Genomic DNA, 21,628 nt, shown 5'->3' with positions numbered 1-21,628 from the left:
CCCATAGTAAATAATGGAAACTGGATTAATTTGTTCCAAGCCCCAAAAATATGCCTATTTACTGGTGCTTTCTCACAAATAACGACTTCATTGATGCTGTCACCTGCTAACTCTTTTTCTTTAATGAAAATAAGAAGCAGCTTCTCCATTTCCTCCATTATCTGAGGCCTTTGCTTTGTTAACAATGTAACACCTTTGGCAACATTGGCAGCCTTTATAACAGCTTTATTCTTAAGGAAAGTTGAGATAGTAGATCTTGGCATGCCATACTCAGCAGACAGATCTGAAACACGTGTGCCCTGTTCATATTTGGCAATGATTTCTTTTTTCAGCTCAATCGTTCTCACAGCTTTCCGCTTACCTTTGTCTGCATTACCACTTCTGGCTTTCTTTGGACCCATGTCTAAGGGTTAAATTCAGTGTACAAAGCGTGCACAAAGCGTGAGTCTCTCCACAAAGCGTGAGTCTCACCACAAAGCGTGACTCTCACCACAAAGCGTGACTCTCTCCACAAAAACGTGATTCTCTCTCTCCACAAAGCGTGACAAAGCGTGACTCACACTGATGACGCAGGCAAGGCGCGCTTGGCCGAATGAACGCCATTCGGCTCAACTCGGCTAATCTCGGACGTTCGAGTTCCAAATATTTGTTCGGATTCCAAGACAAAATTTTCTCGAATTTCCTGGTCGAATACCGATTTGGTCGAAAGTCAAGGCGTTCGAGAACCGAGGTATCACTGTATGTGGTTTTATAGTGCATTGAATCCCATTAATTGCTGTTGTATTTTAACCTCATCAGAACAGGACTTGTGTGAAAGATGGGTTGGGTAAACTAAGAATGTGTGTGTGTGTGTGTGTGTGTGTGAATCTTACGGAAATATTGTTAGAATACATATACTTGCTTCCATGTGCACCTCTCAAAGTTTCTAATTTAGTATGTGGGTTTGTGGTAAGTATGTTTTGAAAAAGTCCCAGAGGTGACTCTGATTGACACTCCCACTCTTGATCCTCCACTCTCTGATACATGCTTGACATGTAGGAAAAGTTTTATTACAGAATAAGGAAGGAAGCTAGTTTGATATTTAATGTATGAGGCATTGTAGTGGGTGTTTTTCAGATTATCTCCTCAATCTGCTAGATCAGTCGCCAGCCACATGTGGCTCTTTGGCCCCTTGAGTGTGGCTCTTTTACAAAATACCACGTGCGGGTGCAAAGGCCAGCATAGGAGTACCCCAATTAAGTTAATAACAACATACCTATCTATATAGTTTAAGTTTAAAAAATTTGTCTCTCAAAAGAAATTTCAATCGTTGTACTGTTGGTATTTGGCTCTGTTGACGAATGAGTTTGCCGACTACTGTGCTAGATAATGGTAATTGCTAAAACTTTCGAAAGTTGAATTATGAGCTAGGCATCGTTCTAAACAGTTTTGCATGTATATTCATTTGTCTAATTCTCACACCTTTTTTATACCTATTTTACAAATGACGATATTGAGGCATAGGAGAGGATCAATTGCTGGTAAGTGGCAGAACTGAATTTGAATCTAGGTTCAAACTGCTTAAATTTAGTTGCATCTTTTTTCCAGCATAGCAATGTGATGATGATAATAGTTATAGAGTTGATTGAACATTATTTGTCAGGAACTGGCTAGCTGTGGTTGCAAATGTCCTCATTTACTTAAAAAATTAAAAAATAATTTAAAAGACTGTGTTTTTTAAAATTGATTGTAAAGGTAGAGAGAGAGAGAAACACTGACTTGTTGTTCCACTTATTTATGCATTCATTGATACTTGCATGTGCCCTGACCTGGATTGAACTCCTAAGTTTGGTATATCAGGACGATGCTGTAACCAACTGAGCTACCTGGCCAGGGCTCATAAAAACTATATTTTAGAGTAGTCTTAGATTCACATCAAAATTAAGCAGAAGGTACAGAGAATTCCCATTTACCCGCTGCTCCCACACATGCACCGCCTCCCCCACTATCATCCTCCTGCGCCAGGGTGGTGCATTTGTTACAGTTGATGAACCTGCATTGACTGACATCTTATTTTCACCCAAAGTCTATACTTTACAGTATGGTTCACTTTTTGATATACATCCTATGGATTTGACAAGTGTATTGACCTGTGTCTACTAGTGTAGTATACAGAATAGTTGCACTGCCCTTAAAGAGCCTCAGTGTTCTGCCTATTCATTCCTCCTACCTCCTGACAGGCAACCACTGATCTTTTTTAGGTTGTTTTCTGTCTCCATAGTTTTGCCTTTACCATAATGTCATGTAGTTGGGATTACAGTTGTAGCCTTTTTAGACTGGCTTCTTTCGTTTAGTAATATGCATTTAAATTTACTTCATATCTTGATAGCTCATTTCTTATTAGAGCCGAATAGTCTAGATATAACAGTATATTCATTCACTTACTGAAGGACATTTTGGTTATTTCCATTTTTTGCTTATTTACCTTTTATAGTAGTTCTGCAAAGTAGGTATTACTGAACTGTTTACAGATTAGGAAACAAACAGACTCATAGGGGTAATTTATTCAAGTTTACCTCATTAGTAGTTGGCTGAGTTTTTTATTAGAACCCAAACTCTGACTCCATCCCCATAATCCTCAGATATACTCTGCCATATAAATTAATAGGTCAAAACGCAAATGATTATTTTTTACTATATAACGGAAAAACCCTATTCTTGGAGAAACTTTTCTGATAGAGTACTTATAAAATATGTATGTATTTGGTTCATAGTAAACTTAGAAGCACTGGGCCAATAGACAATTCTTTAGTCAACACTACCTGCCTCTTTATATATCTGTGAATGTAAATTAAAGATTTAATATGTATCACATTTAGTAAAAGTTATCCAGATTACATATAGATACTTGGTAACTAGTTGATTGGTTTTATAATTTTACCCAGGTGGTTTTTTAATTTGACCCAGGCATTTGAATAAATTTATTGTGGCATCATCTTGTCAAGTAAGCCAGCATTTGCCTATATCTGCTGTATAAATTTGAGTTCTAACATGATGATTTTTCTTAGCAGCAGTGTATAGCAGCTGAGCTTATCCCAGCTCTTCTCATTCCTGTCTACTACTTCAGCAGCAGATTTTGGAGGTGCTTTTCCTCCTTCCAGTTCTCTTCAACAAGTATTAGGGCTGTCAACTAGGTACTAGAACCGTGATGGCGAACCTTTTTATAAAAACCGCCCACTTTTGCAGTGCTGGTCAACCTGGTCCCTCCTGCCCCTAGTAGGCGTTCCAGCTTTCATGGTGAGTAGGTAGCAAAGCAACCAAATGGTGCAATGATTGGCCCACCATGAAAGCTGAAACGCCCACTAGGGGCGGGAGGGACCAGGTTGACCAGCACTGCAAAAGTGGGCGGTTTTTATAAAAAGGTTCGCCATCACGGTACTAGAAAGATCTTCCTAGTGGCTGTAATTTCTATACTCCAGTATATAAAGTTATTGTATGTTAGCCTTGGAAAAAATCTTGGAGGACTTCAAATCTAGTAGTTTTTGAACTTTTTTTTTAAAGAGCAGCTGAATTGTTATTTATCCCTTTACCTTTTATCATCCAGTCCCCCCAACTCCTCTTCCCTCTGCCAGCTGTCAGTCTATTCCAGTTGTACGTATTCATGTCTGTTTCTATACTGCTCACAAAAATTAGAGGATTTTCAAAATGAATATAAAGCGATAAAAAAAGAAGCATTTAATTTTTTTTTATTAAACGAGAACATCAGAAAAGCAAATGACAAGTCAAAGAAAGTTGTTTGATTATGCAAGTGAAATGCAAAACCAACCTTTATTTAATTGGTGAAAATGCACTGTACAAAAGGCTGAAAGTTCTGGAGTATCTGCATGTTCCCTGATTCCTTAATTTTTGTGAGCAGTATATTTTGTTCGTCAGTTTGATTTGTTCATTAGATTCCACATATAATTGAGATCATATGGCATTTCTCTTTTTCTGTCTGGTTTATTTCACTAGAGAAATATGGCCCTGGCCGGTTGGCTCAGCAGTAGAGCGTCGGCCTGGCGTGCGGGAGACCTGGGTTCGATTCCTGGCCAGGGCACCTAGGAGAAGCGCCCATTTGCTTCTCCACCCCCCCACCCTCCTTCCTCTCTGTCTCTCTCTTCCCCTCCCGCAGCCAAGGCTCCATTGGAGCAAAGATGGCCCGGGCGCTGGGGATGGCTCCTTGGCCTCTGCCCCAGGCGCTAGAGTGGCTCTGGTAGCGGCAGAGCGACGCCCCGGAGGGAGGGCAGAGCATCACCCCCTGGTGGGCAGAGCATCACCCCTGGTGGGCGTGCCGGGTGGATCCCGGTCGGGCGCATGCGGGAGTCTGTCTGACTGTCTTTCCCCGTTTCCAGCTTCAGAAAAATACAAAAAAAAAAAAAAAAAAAAAAAAAAAGGAAAAAAAAAAGAAATATGATATAAAGCCTTAGTATCCAAAAACAGGATAAATAACAGCTTAAGGAGGGAATTGAGGGGGGTTTTAAACTTTTTAGTTCTTTGATGTCCTTGAAGCAACTCAGGGGAACTCTGTGAAGATCTTATTCATCATTCTCATTTTACAAATAAGGGACCTGAATCCTTGCTGGGTTGTAGTCTAGATAAGAGTGGTGGATTTTTTAAAAATTTTTATTTATTTATTCATTTTAGAGAGGAAAGAGAGTTAGAGTGAGAGAGAGAGAAGAGGGGAGGAGCAGGAAGCATCAACTCCCATATGTGCCCTGACCAGGCAAGCCCAGGGTTTTGAACTGGTGACCTCAGCGTTCCAGGTCAACGCTTTATCCACTGCGCCACCACAGGTCAGGCAGATTTTTAATTCAATAGTCTGTTACTCAAAAACTTTTTGTATTATACCATGCTGTTTCTCATGGAATTACTGTTTTTTTTGTTTTGTTTGTTTTTGGTTTTTTTTTTGTTTTGTTTTTACAGAGACAGAGTCAAAGAGAGGGATAGATAGGGACAGACAGGAAGGGAGAGAGATAAGAAGCATCAATCATCAGTTTCTCGTTGTGGCACGTTAGTTGTTCATTGATTGCTTTCTCATATGTGCCTTGACCGTGGGGCTACAGCAGACTGAGTAACCCCTTGCTCAAGCCAGCAACCTTGGGTCCAAGCTGGTGAGCCTTGCTCAAACCAGATGAGCCCGCGCTCAAGCTGGTGACCTCGGGGTCTCGAACCTGGGTCCTCCATATCCCAGTCTGACGCTCTATCCACTGTGCCACTGCCTGGTCAGTTGGAATTACTGTATTTTTAAAAGTTACATTGACCTACAAATTAGTATTACTTTTCTTGGCAGACCTATCAATTAAATTGCTTCTTGGTACCCATTAAAACTCAAGAAAAAATTATAGAATTTTAAAGTGTCATTAAATACCTGTGTGTTAAATTATATCTGATATAGCAAGTTTGTAATTTAAAAATAATATTGCCTATACATTTGTAAGATATACTTATTTACATGAGCACAGTTTTTAAAAAAATGTTTTAAAGTTTAAAAACTACCGTTGTTATTTCTAGGCCTAGAGATAGTGGTTATCTTGACAGATAGTGTTGGCATTTGTCATACTGACAGGGTATTGGTTCTAGAAGTGAACCAGTTTCCAATCTGTTTAAAAGTGAGAAAAATAAATTGAAAATTTTTATTATAACTTTTTTTTTGACAATAAGACTGGTTAGAGATTTGCTTAAATACCATTTCTTTTACTCTTTATGGGAATGACTCAACCTTTCTAGAATTAGTCTAGGGATATGTTTAAAGCCATCTTTAAAAAAGAAGTTAGATTTCTTTTACTAAAAAACCAGAAAGAAACAAATAAAAATCTTACAGATGGGACAATAGATACTGATGTAGGTTTAATATAAAAATGTTACTAGAAAAAATACAGTGATTTTTTTTTTAAGTACATTTGGAAGATCATATTTGTCAATGTCAGTGACACAAAATGGACTTTAGAAAAACTGAGAATAGCTTTCTGGATGAAAATGACATTAAAGAGCATGAAAACATTGTAATAGTGAGCCTTAAGTAGAAATTTATGTTTTGTTTTATGAATATTTGTTATAAGCCTGTAAAGCAGTATATTTGTCATTAGTAAAAAAGCAGTTTGCCGTAACATTTTCAAATTGAAATAGTTTTTAGTTTTTAATTTTATTTTTATTTAGAATTAAATTTAATGAGGTGACTTTGGCCCGTAGGAACACACAGGTTTCAGGTGTACATCTCCATGACGCATGAACTATTACTCATGGGACGTTTGCCCCTCACTCAGCGTTAGACCACGTGCCTTCACTGTATATTTGGCCTCAGTTATTCCCTCCCTCTGGTAACCACTTCACTTTTGTCTGTGTCTGTGAATCCAGTTTTATATCTCACATATGAGTGAAATCATATAGTTCTTAGCTTTTTCTGATTGATTTATTTCGCTTAAGTTAATATTCTCCAGATCCATCCATGTTGTTGCAAATGGCAATATTTAATCTTTTAATTCAGCGGTTCTCAACCTGTGGGCCATAGGCGACCCCTGTGTTTTGGTCGTTCGACCCCCAGGTTGAGAACCGCTGTTTTAATGGCTCCATTGTATATATTTACTACATCTTCTTTATCCAATCTTCTATCAGGGGACACTTTGGTTGTTTCCATGTCTTGGCCACTGTGAATAATGCTGTGATGAAAATGGGGGTGCATATGTCTTTGTAAACAAATGTTTTTAATTTTTTTGGCAAATACCCAGAAAATGGATTGCTGGGTCACATGGTAACTCTAATCTTAATTTTTTGAGGAACCACCATATTTCTTTTCCATTGTGACTGTACCAGTTTACATTCCCACCAGCAGTGAATGCGGGTTCCTTTTTTCCCACAACCTCTCCAGCACTTGTTATGTTACTTGTCTTGTTGATAACAGCCAGTCTAACAGATGTGAGGTGGTATCTCATTGTAGTTTTGATTTTCATTTCCCTAATAGCTAGTGAAGATGAGCATCTTTTCAAGTACATTTTCTGTTTGTGTATATTCATGGGAGAAATGTCTGTTCAGGTCCTCTCCCCATTTTTTTAAAATTATTTTTATTCATTTTAGAGATGAGAGAGAGGAGAGAGACAGAGAGAGAAGAGGGGGAGGAGCAGGAAGCATTAACTCCCATATATGCCTTGACCAGGCAAGCCCAGGGTTTTGAACCAGCGACCTCAGCGTTCCAGGTCGACGCTTTATCCACTGCGCCACCACCAGTCCCCATTTTTTAATTGGATTGTTCGTTTGTTTGGTGTTGAGTTTTATGCTTTCTTTATATATTTTGGATATTAACCCCTTATCAGAGCTGTTTGCGAATATCATCTCCCATTTAGTTGGCTGCCTTTTTGTTTTGTTGTCACTGTCTTTTGCTGTGCAGAAGCTTTTTAGTTTGATATAGTCCCATTCATTTATTTTTGCCTTTACTTCTCTTAGGTTTTAACTTAATATTGGAAAATTCTTGCTTCTAATATTTGACTTATATTTTTTACCTATTTTGTCCTTCCACTCTACATTGTAAAGTCCTTGAAGGAAAGAGACCGTGTTTGATGTCTGTCTGCAGTGCTTCTCTGAGCCACAGTGCAAATAGAAAAATCAGTATTGATTCTGTCTGTATTTAAAATGGTGATGTTTGGAATTTTTTCTTTTTGCATTGTTTTTATTTTTTAAAAGATAATTCATTAAATATTTTTAAATCTTGATTATTGAGTTCTTTTTGCACCATCTGAAACTTCACACTGGCTTCACACTGTGTTAGGCCTGGGGTCCCAGCACACTGGAGAGTGCTTTATGTAGAGTGGGCTCTCAGCACAGGTTTTGTCAGTTATGCAGCATTATTCCATGTTGCTGGTAAGCCACTGCTAGTTTTCATTTTCCATCAGTTGTCTTTTAGTCCTATAGAAGTCGGAATCAGAAGTTTAAAAAATTATTTTCCTGGTGGTAGGGGAGAACAAAATCAGAAAAGAAAATTTAGAAAGAAAGACTATTCTAAAAAAGTGTTTTTCTTGATTCACTGAATAAATATAGAGCATAGAGAAGTTGACAACGAACTCTGATTCAGGGGAAATATTAAATAGAAAAGATTTAAAATATTAAATGATTAAGTCTTATCTATTGGTTTGCTTCATCAGTTATTCAGAATGTTGCACATACCCAGAATACTATACCTGTCCATGTTCAAATTTAACCAGTTCTTTTTTAATGGAATCCAAGAAGAATCTTTAAGAAATCACTTAGTAAACTATACGCATTATGCATGTTGTGAATCTTGGCTTAAGACTGATGTCTATTTTCTTCTGCTAATGTGTATTTCTGATTATTATTGTGGTATTTTAATATTGGCTATAGCATTTTCATAAGGAATTAATTTGTTGAAAGGTTCTATATTTAGCAGTTTGCTTTTGTGAAACGTTTTAATTCTGTGACTTTGAAAATATTCAGATTGATAGTCTTCTAAATTTCTAACTCAAAGAAATTAATACTGGAATTTCTCAAATAAATTAAATGGCTAGAATAATTTAAAGATAACAACATTTTTTCCAGGATAATTGATCTTTAATTTAGTTGTAATTCCAGTTTGGTCCTGGGTGGAGTGTAACTTTCACTACTTTGCCACCATCTTGATTCCCAAAGATGATAATTTTTTCCCTTCAATAAAATGCCACTTAATTTGTATTATCAAATATCAGTGACCAAGAGAGCATGAATTCTTCTAAGGATTTATTTCTTTCCAGATACTTTGTTATGCCTTATCCTTTTATTTATATTTACATTTTGTGTGTGTGTGTGGCGGGGGAGACAGGAAAAGAGGGAGAGATCAGAGTCATAGAAATTTGAACAGATGATGTTAGAACTGAATATTCAGTTTTTCTGTTTGCATATAAAGAAATAGAATTGTATCTCAGTGCATAGCAAATTTTATATTTTAAATAGAGAATTGCCACAGCATAGAAGCTTTGAATGGATGTAATACATATTATATGAAACTATTGTTTGCTTTAATTTTTATATAAAAAGTTTCTTTAAGAGTATTGACATTTTTTAAATGATTCTGGTGGACTTATATTTTATTAGAGCTGTCCCATTGTTCCATATGCACCCAATTGTTAGATTGTAAGTCCTCAGGCTGAATGAGTATAAGAAAAGGTAATACTTGAGAATAATAAAAGAATAATATTCGTGGGCTTGTATCTTTAGGACTTTAGAGTTTATTTGACATATGATGAAGGTTCTAAAGTAAGGTGTTAGAGCTAGAGGTAATGTTAGATACTAGAAAAATTAGCCTAAGAGAATGAGAGTTGATTTGATGATGAGATAAGAGAGTTTTATGGAACTAAAGGTGAATTTCACTTATTCATTAGTCACTAAATTTTAGTCTTGCATCTTTTGTTTTGAGAGTGTGTATCAAGAGGTAGATCTCTTTGAACATGGTTTTTCTCTAGTATGCAGACCTCAGATAAAGATAAAACAATCATTTTGATAATAAGCATTCTTCAAATAGTATAAAAAAGTAGAGAAGTACTGGAATGTTTTCTCTACCTTTTCTTACCTCTCTGATTTTCTTTTTAACAGGAAATCAAACCCCAGAGCCATTATAACCATGGATATGGTGAACCTCTTGGACGGAAAACTCATATTGATGATTACAGCACATGGGACATAGTCAAGGCTACACAGTAAGTTTCTGTTGTAGTTTTTTTCTTCGTCATCTGTATTTTAAATGAAATATGAACACGTATTTCTTTGTGTTTTTTTATATTCTCAAGTTGGTGAGTCATGGTTTTCATACTCTGGTTCTTTAGACCTGATTTCCTTTAGTTCTTTGCACAAATTTAAAATAGCCGATTTAAAATCTTTGTCTAAGTTTAATGTCTGGGATTCCTCAGGGATAGTTTCTATTACTTGTCCTCCTCTCACACATACACTGCCCACACATGTATGGGGTATACTTTTTTGTTTCTTTGGAGGTCTTGTGATTTTTTGTTGAAAACTGAGCTAGTCAAATAATGTAATGTGACAGTTATAGATAACAGGTTCTTCCAGGGTTTGTTTGTGACATTTTAAAACTATTCTGCAAAGTCTGAATCTTTGTCTTGTGTAGCCACTGAGGTTTCCACTCAGTTAATGGTTGGGCTTTGATTGGACAGACTTCTTAAATCTTTAGACTAAGTAAGTCTTGATCTTCGTTGATTGAGTCTTTGTGCATGTTGAGACACTCAACACTCAACCAGGCAGTGACAGTTCAGACTTAGCCTTTGCTTTCTGCTTGCACGGAACCTTCAAGTTGATCAGAGGTGAGAGCATAGGGCCATCACAGGTCTTGGTTGAACATGTGCATGCGACCTTATGCATGTACATGGCCTTCTAGATTCCCAAGAATATGTCCAAGCTTTTTAAAGCCCCTATGGATAGCTCATTCCTTATGTTTTGCTTTTAAGCTTTTTGATTTGTCTGTTGTTTCTCCCAAATGTTAGCCATCCTTTCAAGTAACTGTGATGTTTAGCGCTTGCCCTACCGCACCCCCACCCCTCCCAGGGAAAGCCTTTCATGTATACTTCCAGAGAAGAACCAGACAGGTCAAATAGGTAACTCCATCCCTATTCTGCTTACTACGATTCCATTACCAGGAAAGCAAACTTATTTTTCAAGGCAGCTGGGCAGCACAGAATGTGACCAGGATATGTTAAAATGCCAGCAATTTCTCTGTTCTTTTGAAATTCAGTTGTTTTTTTCAACTAAATAAATGTTCTTTGGATTGCTGAGAGCCTTTTGTTAATTTTCAGAGTTCTGAAAAAGTTGACTCTGACAGTTTTTGTCAGATTTTTAAGACAGGTATTACATTTGTGCAGAGGCAAACTTTCAGAGATCCTTAGTCTATTGACACCACCCTACTTCCTTGCGTGTTAGTATCAAAAATCAAAGCACATTGTACCAGTTGTACTTAATAAACAAATTGTGCTACTCTACATTCATTTTTCCTTTTGAGACTTTGCTTCTTTTGATATCTCCTTCCTCTCCTTTGTCATTAATTTCTTTCCCCCCCCTACCTAGTGCATGATTTCCATCAGCAAATGTATTCTGGCATCTTTTATTTTAAGGGAAAAACATCCTTTCTTTATCCCTCACATATTCTCCTAACTATCCTGTTTCTTGAAAAGTTTGCGGTCTATAATTTCTACCTTGAAAAACATTTATTTAAGTTTTGAAAAATTTCAGTCCTACAGAGAATAATAGCTGTCAGATTAAGCAGATGTTATCATTTTGCTGTAATTGCTACAGGTTGCTGAGTGTGGTCTTTCCCATTTCCTCCAAAGAGACCTCTCTTGAAATTGCTGTGAATCATTCTCATGAACATTCTTGTGCATTTCTACAAATATTTATAAGCAAAATATGCTATTGTAATATGTGCTTAAATTTATATAAATTATATTCTACATTATCCTTTTGTAGCTTGCTTTTATTAAAAAAAAGCTATGTAGCTTTTGTGATTTATCATTGTTAATAAAGACCTAGTTTATTCCATTCCACTGATTTGTATGTAGTACAGTAGTCCGCCCTTATCTGTGGCTTTACTTTCTGTGGTTTCAGTTACCCATGGTCAACCACAGTCCAAAAATATTAAATGGAAAATTCCAGTAATAAACAATTTATAAATTTAAATAGTATTCTATTCTGAGCAGTGTTATGAACTCTCATGCTGTCTTATTCCATCCCACCTGGGACGTGAATCATTCCTCTGTTCAGCGTGTTTGTGCAGCGTAAGCTACCTGCCCTGTTAGTCACTTAGCTGCCATCTTGGTTATCAGATATTGTAGTGCTTGTGTTCAATAACCTGTTTTTTACTTAATGAGGGCCCCAAAGCACAAGAGTACTGATGCTGGCAGTTCAGACATGTCAAAGGGAGGCCTTCTAGGGCTTCGTTTAAGTGAAAAGGTGAAAGTTCTGACTTCAGTCATTTTATCGTCTTATCACAAGAAAGGTGAGTACAGGACAATAAGATATTTTGAGAGTACAAGACAGAGAGCACATTTATATATAACTTTTATTACAATATATTATAATTTTATTTTATTATTAGTTATTCTTATTAATCTTTTGCTATGCTTAATGTGTAAATTAAAACCATAGTACATACAGGGTTCAGTACTATCTGCAGTTTCAAGCATCTGGAGGTCTTGGAATGCATCTCCTCGGGATTAGGGGCTGCTGTATTCTGTCACTCCTTACTAAGGGACAATTAAAAATGCTTCTACTTTTCCATTATTACAAACATTGTATCAGTGAATGTCCTTGCATCTGTTTCTCCTGTACATAAACAAGAGTGTTTCTAAGGTAGAAAAATCAAGTGTAATTTCTGGCTTGTTCAGGGTCCTCTTTTTCAACGCTAGCAGTTATTGCCAAATTGATTTCCCCAAATGGCTATGTCAATTTATACTGCCACTGTAGGAATAGAGTTCTTCTTTCACTACATTCTTGCTAAATTCTAGTTTGGTCACACTTAATAATTGTCAGTTTGATAATTGTGAAATGGTTTTTCTCTGTTTTGATGGGCCTTTTCTCTGATTATAAATGGTTTTGAATATATTTCCTATGTGTATTGACCATTTGAGTTTCTTCCTGAGTGCATTACCATTTTAAATCCATTACTCATTTTGAGTTCTTTTGTCTTTTTATAATTTGAAAAAGTTCTTTATGTATTTTGATAGAGTCTACTATGGACTTAATAGAACCTGTGTCTTTTTAATGCCTTCTGAGAGTCCTATCTGCCTCTCTCCTAGCTTCTTCCTACCCTCCAGTCATGTAGCTCATGATCTGTACTCCTCTCCAGTTGTCCAAATATGTGTGTGTGTGTGTGTGTGTGTGTGTGTGTGTGTGTGTGTGTTCTTCACTGAAACAATGTGCTGGGATTTCTCTGGAAACCTGGACTTCCACAACAGCTCTCTGATCTGTGGTGATTGTTTAAGACAGTGTTTTCCAAAAGAGCTTTCCTGAGCTCTCAGATCATAGCCAAGAGGGGCTAGAGCCAGTTCATGGACCATTGCAGGGGCCATTTCTGGGATTGAGGTCTGTGTTCCTATTACCCAGTACATGGGTGAGCAAGATTTCTCCTGGCTCCCTTGGTATATGGTGCTGGATCCCACAGGTCCCACAGAGCCACTTTTGTCGAGGTAGATGCAAATTATTGTTGGAAGAGGGACAAATTGATGGATGTCTTTTTTCATCATGATGCTGATATGACTCTGTGGTCCATTTCTAAATATTCTTTTTTTCTTCCATTTGTTTAATCTTGTGTAGGTCCACCCTGTTTTAATCATTTTTTAGTCTTCAGAATTGTCTTAGCTATTCTTGGCCTTTTACTCTCACAAATGAATTTTAGGATTCTACTTGGGAATTTCATGAGATAATTTATTTAGGATTTAAATTAGAATTTTATTGCATTTGTAGATCAATTTGGAGAAAATTGGTGTATATATTTTATGTATACATTAAAGACATTTTAATTTTTTTTTTTTCAGACAAAGAGAGAGACAGACAGGGACAGACAGACAGGAAGGGAGAGAGATGAGAAGCATCAGTTCTTTGATACGGCTCCTTAGTTGTTCATTGATTGCTTTCTCATATGTGCCTTGACTGGAAGTGGGGGCGGGGGAGAGCTACAGCAGAGCGAGTGACCCCTTGCTCAAACTAGCGACCTTGGGTTCAAACTAGTGACCATGGGTCATGTGATCCCATGCTCAAACTGGTGACCCCATGCTCAAGCTGGTGAGCCCCTGCTCAAGCCAGATGAACCTGTGCTCAAGCCAGTGACCTTGGGGTTTCGAACCTGGGTCCTCTGGTTCCCAGTCTGATGCTCTATCCACTGTACCAATTCCTGATCAGGCTTTAATGTCTTTCAGTAATTTTATTTACAATGAGAGTAGTGTAATTAAACATGCTTCCTTAGCATGTTTTAGATAGTTTATTTTAGATAGTTTAATATTTTTATGTTAAAATGTTATGGCTATCTGATCCTAAATTGATTTTATTTAGACACTTTTAATGATTTATTTTTTTCTGAAAATAAAAGGATAACTTCACACAAATACATTAATTTTCTAATGGAAGAATTACAGTGTATGGTGCATTTACTAAGTCACAGTAATTATTTTTTCAGTATTCACTAAGCAAGGATTTCACTGTACTTTACTATGTAAACATCCATTTTCTGATGATAGTTCTTACAAGCTAATCAGGTTTTGGCATTTTTGTAATTACAACAAATGGGTTTGTACATGTTAGAAAATTGTATCAAAAATTTTTAGTATATCCAAATGAGAAGGATTTTAGAGGTGATAGGTGATGTATTTAGATCTTTCAGAAATTATGTTGTATAATGGTGGAAACATTTCCAAACATTGTTTTTAAAAAATACTCTCTTTATAGCAGGTGTTTTTCTGAAATAAAAGTAGTTGCTTTCTCACTGATGTCTAAAATAGTCCCTTTGTCTTGAGGGGAACAAACTAAATAGCTTTACACTTCTTAAGAATGTAATAGCTGATAGCATACTATTTTGCACAGTTATTTGGCATTGCTATCCCTTCCCCCTCACTGCCAGAGCTAGCAATTTGAAACACTTGTCTTTTTGTCCCATTATCTTTTTGCTCTCCTTCTTCTTGATGTTCTGATAAATCATTGATATGCTGTTTGTTACTGCATTTTTATGTCTTTAATATTTTTAATGTAATTGTATTTGTTTTTATAAGCTGCCTCAAGTGTTTTTTGAAATAAATATTAATATAAATAAATACATGCAACTGATAGGTGTTTGATTTCTGATATCCTTTTTATTTCCATCTAATGAGATTATTGCATTCTTATAGATGAGACACAACCTCTAAAATGGATTAGTAAAAACTGTTAGGTTAAAAGTAACATTTTGTGTTGAGCAGTTCATTTTAATACCAGGTGTCAAAGTGGAGCATTATACTTTTTGAAAATGTTATTTTTGGCTTTAGATTTTTTTGTCAAATAGTAGTAATAATCTCTGTTTTTCTTTTTCTTTCAAGATATGGAATATATGAACGTTGCCGAGAATTGGTGGAAGCAGGTTATGACGTGCGACAACCAGACAAAGAAAATGTTACACTCCTCCATTGGGCTGCCATCAATAATAGAATAGACTTAGTCAAGTATGTGTTTTCTATATTTTTAGTAATTATTATAAAATTATTAGAAATTATTGTACGAATTAATAATTTCTAAAAATTATAACATTTAAAATGTAGATTCTGTGTATCTTTTTTCCTGAAAAAAACTGTTTTTAACATATTGTATGCTTATTATGTGCCAGGTACTATGCTGAGTGTTTTTTCAAGTATATTTTCTTTAATTTTAACTCTTGAAATACCCTTTTCAGCTGATGTGGAAACTGAAACATACAGAGGTTAAATAAGCTACTGATGACATGGCAGAATAAGGTTGGAGTCAGGACATTACTTCTAGCGGTCTAACTTGCAGCTCACGTTCTAAATAAGAGTTCTATGGGGAAAAGCTACAAAAGGAAAGGGGTTAAAAAGATAATGGGTAATAATAATCTGTTTTAACTATTTATGCTAGTATAAGTGATGAATACATACTAAGGATAAAATGATTTTTATTACTGTTAATCTGCTGGTTTAGTATTCGTAAGAGGTAGTTAGATAATCAAGAGTCAGATGAGAGAAACCTTTGTTAGTAAATCTTTTTGAGTAGTCTTATACAGTAATTTGGACATAAGATCTTTAGATACAGACATGTCTGAAATGAATTGCTTGCAGATGTGCAGTTAAGTTCAGTGCACAGAGTCTATAGGCAAGTGGGATATTAATGTCAGGTAGAAGAAATTGTTTGCCCTTAGAGTTCTAAAGAAAGATTAAGCAAGTAATATGTAAAGCATTGAACTCCATGAATCACTTTTGTCCAGAGAGTGTATTTTCATTTTATTTGTTCCTTTCTTTTTTCATGTATCTCTAATCTTCCCTCTGCTTTCAGTATGGGTTTCCTAATATCTAATGCTGTTTTTGCTTTTTGGAAATGTTTTTATTTAATTTTCATTAGTGAAGGAATAGTATATTTATATGGTATAGAATTTTAGGTCTATACCATAATTTATGGTTTTGTTGTTTTAATTAATTAATTAATTTTGGAGAGAGGAAGGGAGAGAGATGAGAAGCATAAACTCATAGTTGCTTCACTTTAGTTGTTGATTGATTGCTTCTCATAAATTCCTTGACCAGAGGCTCAGGCCAAGCCAGTGATCTTGAGCTTCAAGCCAGCAATCTCTGGGCTCAAACCAGTGATCCCACAGCTTGCATAAGCCGGATGAGCTTGTGCTCAGATCTGCGACCTCAGGGCTTTGAACCTGGGACCTCAGTGTCCCGGGTTGATACTCTACCCACTATGCAACCACCAGTTAGGCTATTTATTTATTTATTTAAAAATACTATTCCATTGTTTTCTGACTTCTGTTACTTTTGAGAAATCAGTCTTAAGTATTGGGCTTTTGGAAGGCTTATTTTTTTTCCCCTGGCTGTTTTAAGATTTTCTCTTTGTTTTTGGTTTTTGCAGTTTCATGATGATGTGTTTGGGAGTGGATTTCTTTTTACTTACTCTGAATGAGATTGTAAGGAATTCTTTATTCTTGGATTGATATTTTCATCAGTCCTGCAAAAATCTCAGCTATATTTCTTCAAATACTATTACTCTGTCTCATTCTCTTTTTGCTCTCCTGGAACTCCAGTTAAATGTATATTTGACCTTTTCATTGTATTATATTCTTACCCTCTCATCTGTCCTATCCTTTTGTCTTTGCTTCATTCTGGAAACTTCTGACCTATTTTTCACTTCATTTATTCTCTGTTTTATCTATAACCTGCTGTTAAATTATTTGTGTGTTTCTAATTTTATTTTTCAGTTCTAGAATTTTGGTTTTTTAAAAATAGGTATGAAATTATTTGTTCCTGAAATTTTCAATCTTTTCTTACTTGGACATAGTAAATATAGTTATTTTATAATATTCACCTGAGAATATATAGCATTTGAAGTCTGTGTGGGTCTGTATTATTATGTTGTTCCTTTGTGTGTCTGGTTATTTCTGAATATGTCTAATACATATTTAGACATTGTGTCTGAAAAATTATTTGTTGAATAATTTGAGGCCTAAGATGAGAAGATTTCTATTTTTCTGCTAGGCCCAACTTTATCTTAATTTTAAGGATTTAGAGCCAGTTTTGCTTCTGATTCTTAATTACTACTACAGAGAAGCTTTTTGGGGCCCCAGCCTTTTTCTCTTGGACAGATGGTACCCAAATGGTTTTCTGACTTTTCGAGGTTTGAACCCTTATCCAAGTCTTGGCCTGGTATATGTTCTTATTCTTAGGCTTTGCTTTTTAGGAAATGTTTCTTATATTTCATTGAACTTTTTCTGTTTTCTGTAATGGAAGGGTTGGCTAAGATTATCTAGCCTTCCACAGCCTCTATAGTTTTTCAGTTAATGTATTTTAATCAAAATAGTGTGATTTTGATTTGTAGAAGTCAAATACATGTATACAATGAATGGTATAAGTGATTTAAAATCAAATAGTACTTAAAGGCTTACAATGAGAAACAGTAATTCCTCTCCACTCTCTGAGTCCTATATCTCAAAAGTAACTTATTTTTAATACTTTAGCTGTTTCTTTCAGTATTTGCTCTTGCATTTTATTTATTTGTATTGCTCCTTTTCACTAGAATATTTTCTTAATTTTATTTTTTAAAATTTAATATGACATCATCTACACACTGCATTGAGCTCCTTCTTCCCCAAGAAAAGTTTCTCTTTGCTCCCATTTTGCCTCTCTTTGCCTTCTTCCCCCTACTACCCTCCCCCTTTTCCCTCTGGCTGTTGTCACTCTGCTGTCTGTATCTCTGTGTTTTAAATATTAAGTTTTTTGACTAATCCCTTCACCTTCTTTCATCCAGTCTTTCCTCATTCCCTTCCCCTGACAGCTGTCCATCTATTCATGCCTCTGTTTCTATTCTTAGAATGTTACTTTCTTTTTTTTTTTTTTTTTTTGTGACAGAGAGAGGGGCAGATAGGACAGATAGACAGGAAAGGAGAGAGATGAGAAGCATCAATTCTTTGTTATGACTCCTTAGTTGTTCATTGATTGCTTTCTCATATGTGCCTTGACTGGGGGGCCACAGCAGAGCAAGTGACCCCTTGCTCAAGCCAGTGACTTTGGGCTTCAAGCCAGTGACCTTTGGGCTCAAGTCTGCGACCATGGAGTCATGTCTGTGATCCCCTGCCCAAGCCAGCGACCCTGCGCTCAAGCTGGTAAGTTCATTTTCAAGCTGGATGAGCCCAGGCTGTCCAGTCTCAAGACAAAAGAGCCCTGGGCTCAAGCTGGTAACCTCGGGGTTTCAAAGCTGGGTCCTCTGCATCCCAGCTTGATGCTCTATCCACTGCACTACCACCACCTAGTCAGGCGGAATGTTATTTTTTTTATTCAAATGATAGCGAACACTATTCTACTATTTAGTTTAGTTTATATATATTTGAGATTTTTCAAATTAGTACAAATAGAACTTTATTATTCTTTTTAGAAAGCTGTAATGTTTGCCCTGTAGAGTAAGCCAGGTGTTTTTACTAATACAAACAGTTCTGTACTTCTTCATATCATTTTCGTTCATATCTATCGATAGAATTCTTAGGAGTAAAAATATTAGAAAGGTGAACTTTGAGTTTTAATAAATATTGCAGCGTCAATGCTGTTGTTTTCTGATTTGTCAGTTATTATGTTTTGACTTTCTATTTTGGATAACTAGATGTCCTAGATCACCTCACCATAAATACTTGAAGTGTTTTATGATTATCTGTTCTTTCCTATAGAATTCTGATTTTTGTCTGAAGTAACAGTTGCTTTATTTTTTAATATAATTTTCTATTTATTGTAACTAATTCTTGACATCCTTTTATTCAGAACTGTAAAACCCCTTTATGCAATCAATATCAGATAATTTATCATTGCTTCCTGAATTTCTCCACCTTTCTGCTCCAGCTCAGACTGTTTGCTCTTTCGAGCTACTATACAACAATTGTCTGGAGACTTTCCTTTGCCATCATCCTGGGAAATCTCTTTGTTTCAGTATTTATTGGTCTCAGTGTTCTGGATCTAGGTTTGTTTGTTTTTTTGTTTTTGTTTTGAGACAGAGAGAGAGTCAGAGAGAGGGATAGACAGGGACAGACAGACAGGAATGGATGAGAAGCATCAATCATTAGTTTTTCGTTGCAACAGCTTAGTTGTTCATTGATTGCTTTCTCATATGTGCCTTGACCGTGGGCCTTCAGCAGACTGAGTAACCCCTTGCTCAAGCCAGCGACCGTGGGCTCAAGCCGGTGAGCTTTTGCTTAAACCAGATGAGCCCGCGCTTAAGCTGATGACCTCGAGATCTCGAGCCTGGGTCTTCCGCATCCCAGTCCGACGCTCTATCCACCGCCTGGTCAGGCCTGGATCTAGGGTTTTTTTTTTTTTTTATCTCTATTGGTTTGTTCCCTGGGTTTAGTAGCACACATTTTCTGATAGCTTACTGAGGGAAAAGTGCTTAGTGAGGGGTACATGTTTTGAAGTTACCATATCTTCTGCCCTCACACCTTATCGGTTGTTTGGTTAGCAGAGACTTCTAGATTAAAAGTAGTTTTTGTTATTTTCTTGCTTCAGGTGTTATAGTTGAGATATGCTTGATTTCATTTTAGTGATCAGAAAATTCACATTCATCTTGAGTTTAAAGATATGTAAGAATGAAGTGAGAAATACAGACAGAACATCTTGAAGCTGCATGCCTTACAGATAGTTCCAGACCACTTACGGATTAGTGAGTTACCAAAGGTCAGTAGACTATAGAGTGAGTTAAAAATCATAGTGTCTGTGTATATTATATTTTCAGGTGGCTAAACTTAATTTCTTACTGTATATAGTCTAGCAAGTTACTTTCCTAAAACAAACATGGTAAGTAAATGCAGTTTTCAATAACAATTCATATTAATAGTCTCAAGATTAATATTTACTGTTAGGTCTGGAATTACACCCTACTTAAAAGCTACAGTGTATTACTATTTCCTAAATGCTGGCAGAATGTATGTGACTCAGGTAGAGACAAAGGACTTGAATATTCATAGCATAGCAAATAGCATAAACATAATATTTGCATCGGACCCTCTTATTCTTTACGTCCTAGGAGAGTGCTTGATGAAATTCGGACCGAAGCAGCATGCACAGTGGGTTTGTGTTGCAGCTTGGGGAATTCAGTGCCTTTATAGTAAGTGGTAATCAAGCTTGCTCTTTGTCCCAGACAAAGACATTACCTCATCTCTCAAGGTTACTTGTTGCAAACATGACTCTGAAAAGTGGCCTGTGTAAAGAGTGGGTAGGGCCTTGCACTTTTGGTACACCTAGCAACACATATGGGAGCACAAGAGACCCTTGGACAAGCATCTCTTGTAACAGTTATGTTTCATCAGCATGCATTAAAGGAATTTGCTGTAAGCAAAGTAGCTGGATCTCTTTCATGATGGTAAGATAGAAAGTAAATGTAGTTTGGAAAGGAGATCTTTAGCCTGGATCAGGTTTGTATTTCTAATGTTTTCAATTGAAAGTCTTTCAACTATTTCTCAGCTTTTACTAGTGTAATAAGATAGAAAAGATTAGCTCACCCTCTTCTCTTCAACAGTCTGTTGTTACCTTAAGATTATTCATTAACAACAGCTAATAATGCATGTAGTCTCTGATTTCAGTTAAAGGCTTTATTAAAGAACATGGCCTTTATTTAACAATAAGGAGTTATAATTTTCTGAGAATACACAATGTGTATGGCTTATTCTTATGACAACATGTAAGTTTTTTTCTTTATCCCCAACTTTGTGAAAGTTTATCGTGCATTGATAGAATTCTGTTTCTTTGTTATGTAGAAATCCTGGTTATGGCCACTAATTTGTCACTTTTAGCCTAGAAACTTGTTTCTTTAGTTTAGGAAAGTATTCAACCAAGAGAGACAGACAGAGAGAGAGAGAGAGAGAGAGAAGGAAAGATAGGAACAGACACAGGAAGGGAGAGAGGTGATAAGCATCAATTCTTTGTTGCGGCACCTTAGTTGTTCATTGATTGCTTTCTCCTAAGTGTCCTGACTAGGAGGCTCCAGCTGAGCCAATGACCCCTTGCTCAAGCCAGCAATTTTGAGCTTAAGCCAATGGACTTTTGGCTCAAGCCAGTGACCATGGGTTTATTTATGTCTATGATCCCACACTCAAGCCAGCGATCCTGTACTCAAGTTGGCAACCTCAGGGTTTCAAACCTGAGTTCTCTGTGTCTTTGGTCGATGCTCTATCCACTGCACTACTGCCTGGTCAGGCTTGGAAGTACTCTTATATTGTGCCCTTAAGAGTACTTCATTTTTATTTATTTTTTCTTTTTAGAATCTCTTTATTTGTCAGATACTGCAACCAGCTAAATTGATTCTTTTTTTTTTTTTTCTACTTTAGTCTAGTTGTACTTTAGAGAGATTTTCTTAATTTATCTTCTGGTCCTTCTTTGTAATACTAATTTTATCTAACATA

At 36.3% G+C, this 21,628-nt stretch overlaps 1 protein-coding gene across 1 annotated transcript in view; it reads left to right on the top strand.

The window, feature by feature from the left end:
• ZDHHC17 (zinc finger DHHC-type palmitoyltransferase 17) overlaps window positions 1-21,628 on the top strand; it is a 100,665-nt gene that overhangs the window by 10,018 nt on the left and 69,019 nt on the right. Inside the window, exons 2-3 of the mRNA XM_066368509.1 lie at window positions 9,592-9,695; window positions 15,066-15,188. Coding sequence (XP_066224606.1) covers window positions 9,592-9,695; window positions 15,066-15,188 — 227 coding nt within the window. The remainder of the gene's footprint in view (window positions 1-9,591; window positions 9,696-15,065; window positions 15,189-21,628) is intronic.

This window comes from Saccopteryx leptura, chromosome 2 (assembly GCF_036850995.1).
Source record: "Saccopteryx leptura isolate mSacLep1 chromosome 2, mSacLep1_pri_phased_curated, whole genome shotgun sequence".
In the NCBI taxonomy this organism is placed as follows: Eukaryota; Metazoa; Chordata; class Mammalia; order Chiroptera; family Emballonuridae; genus Saccopteryx; species Saccopteryx leptura.
This window is presented reverse-complemented; position numbering and strand designations above follow the sequence as displayed.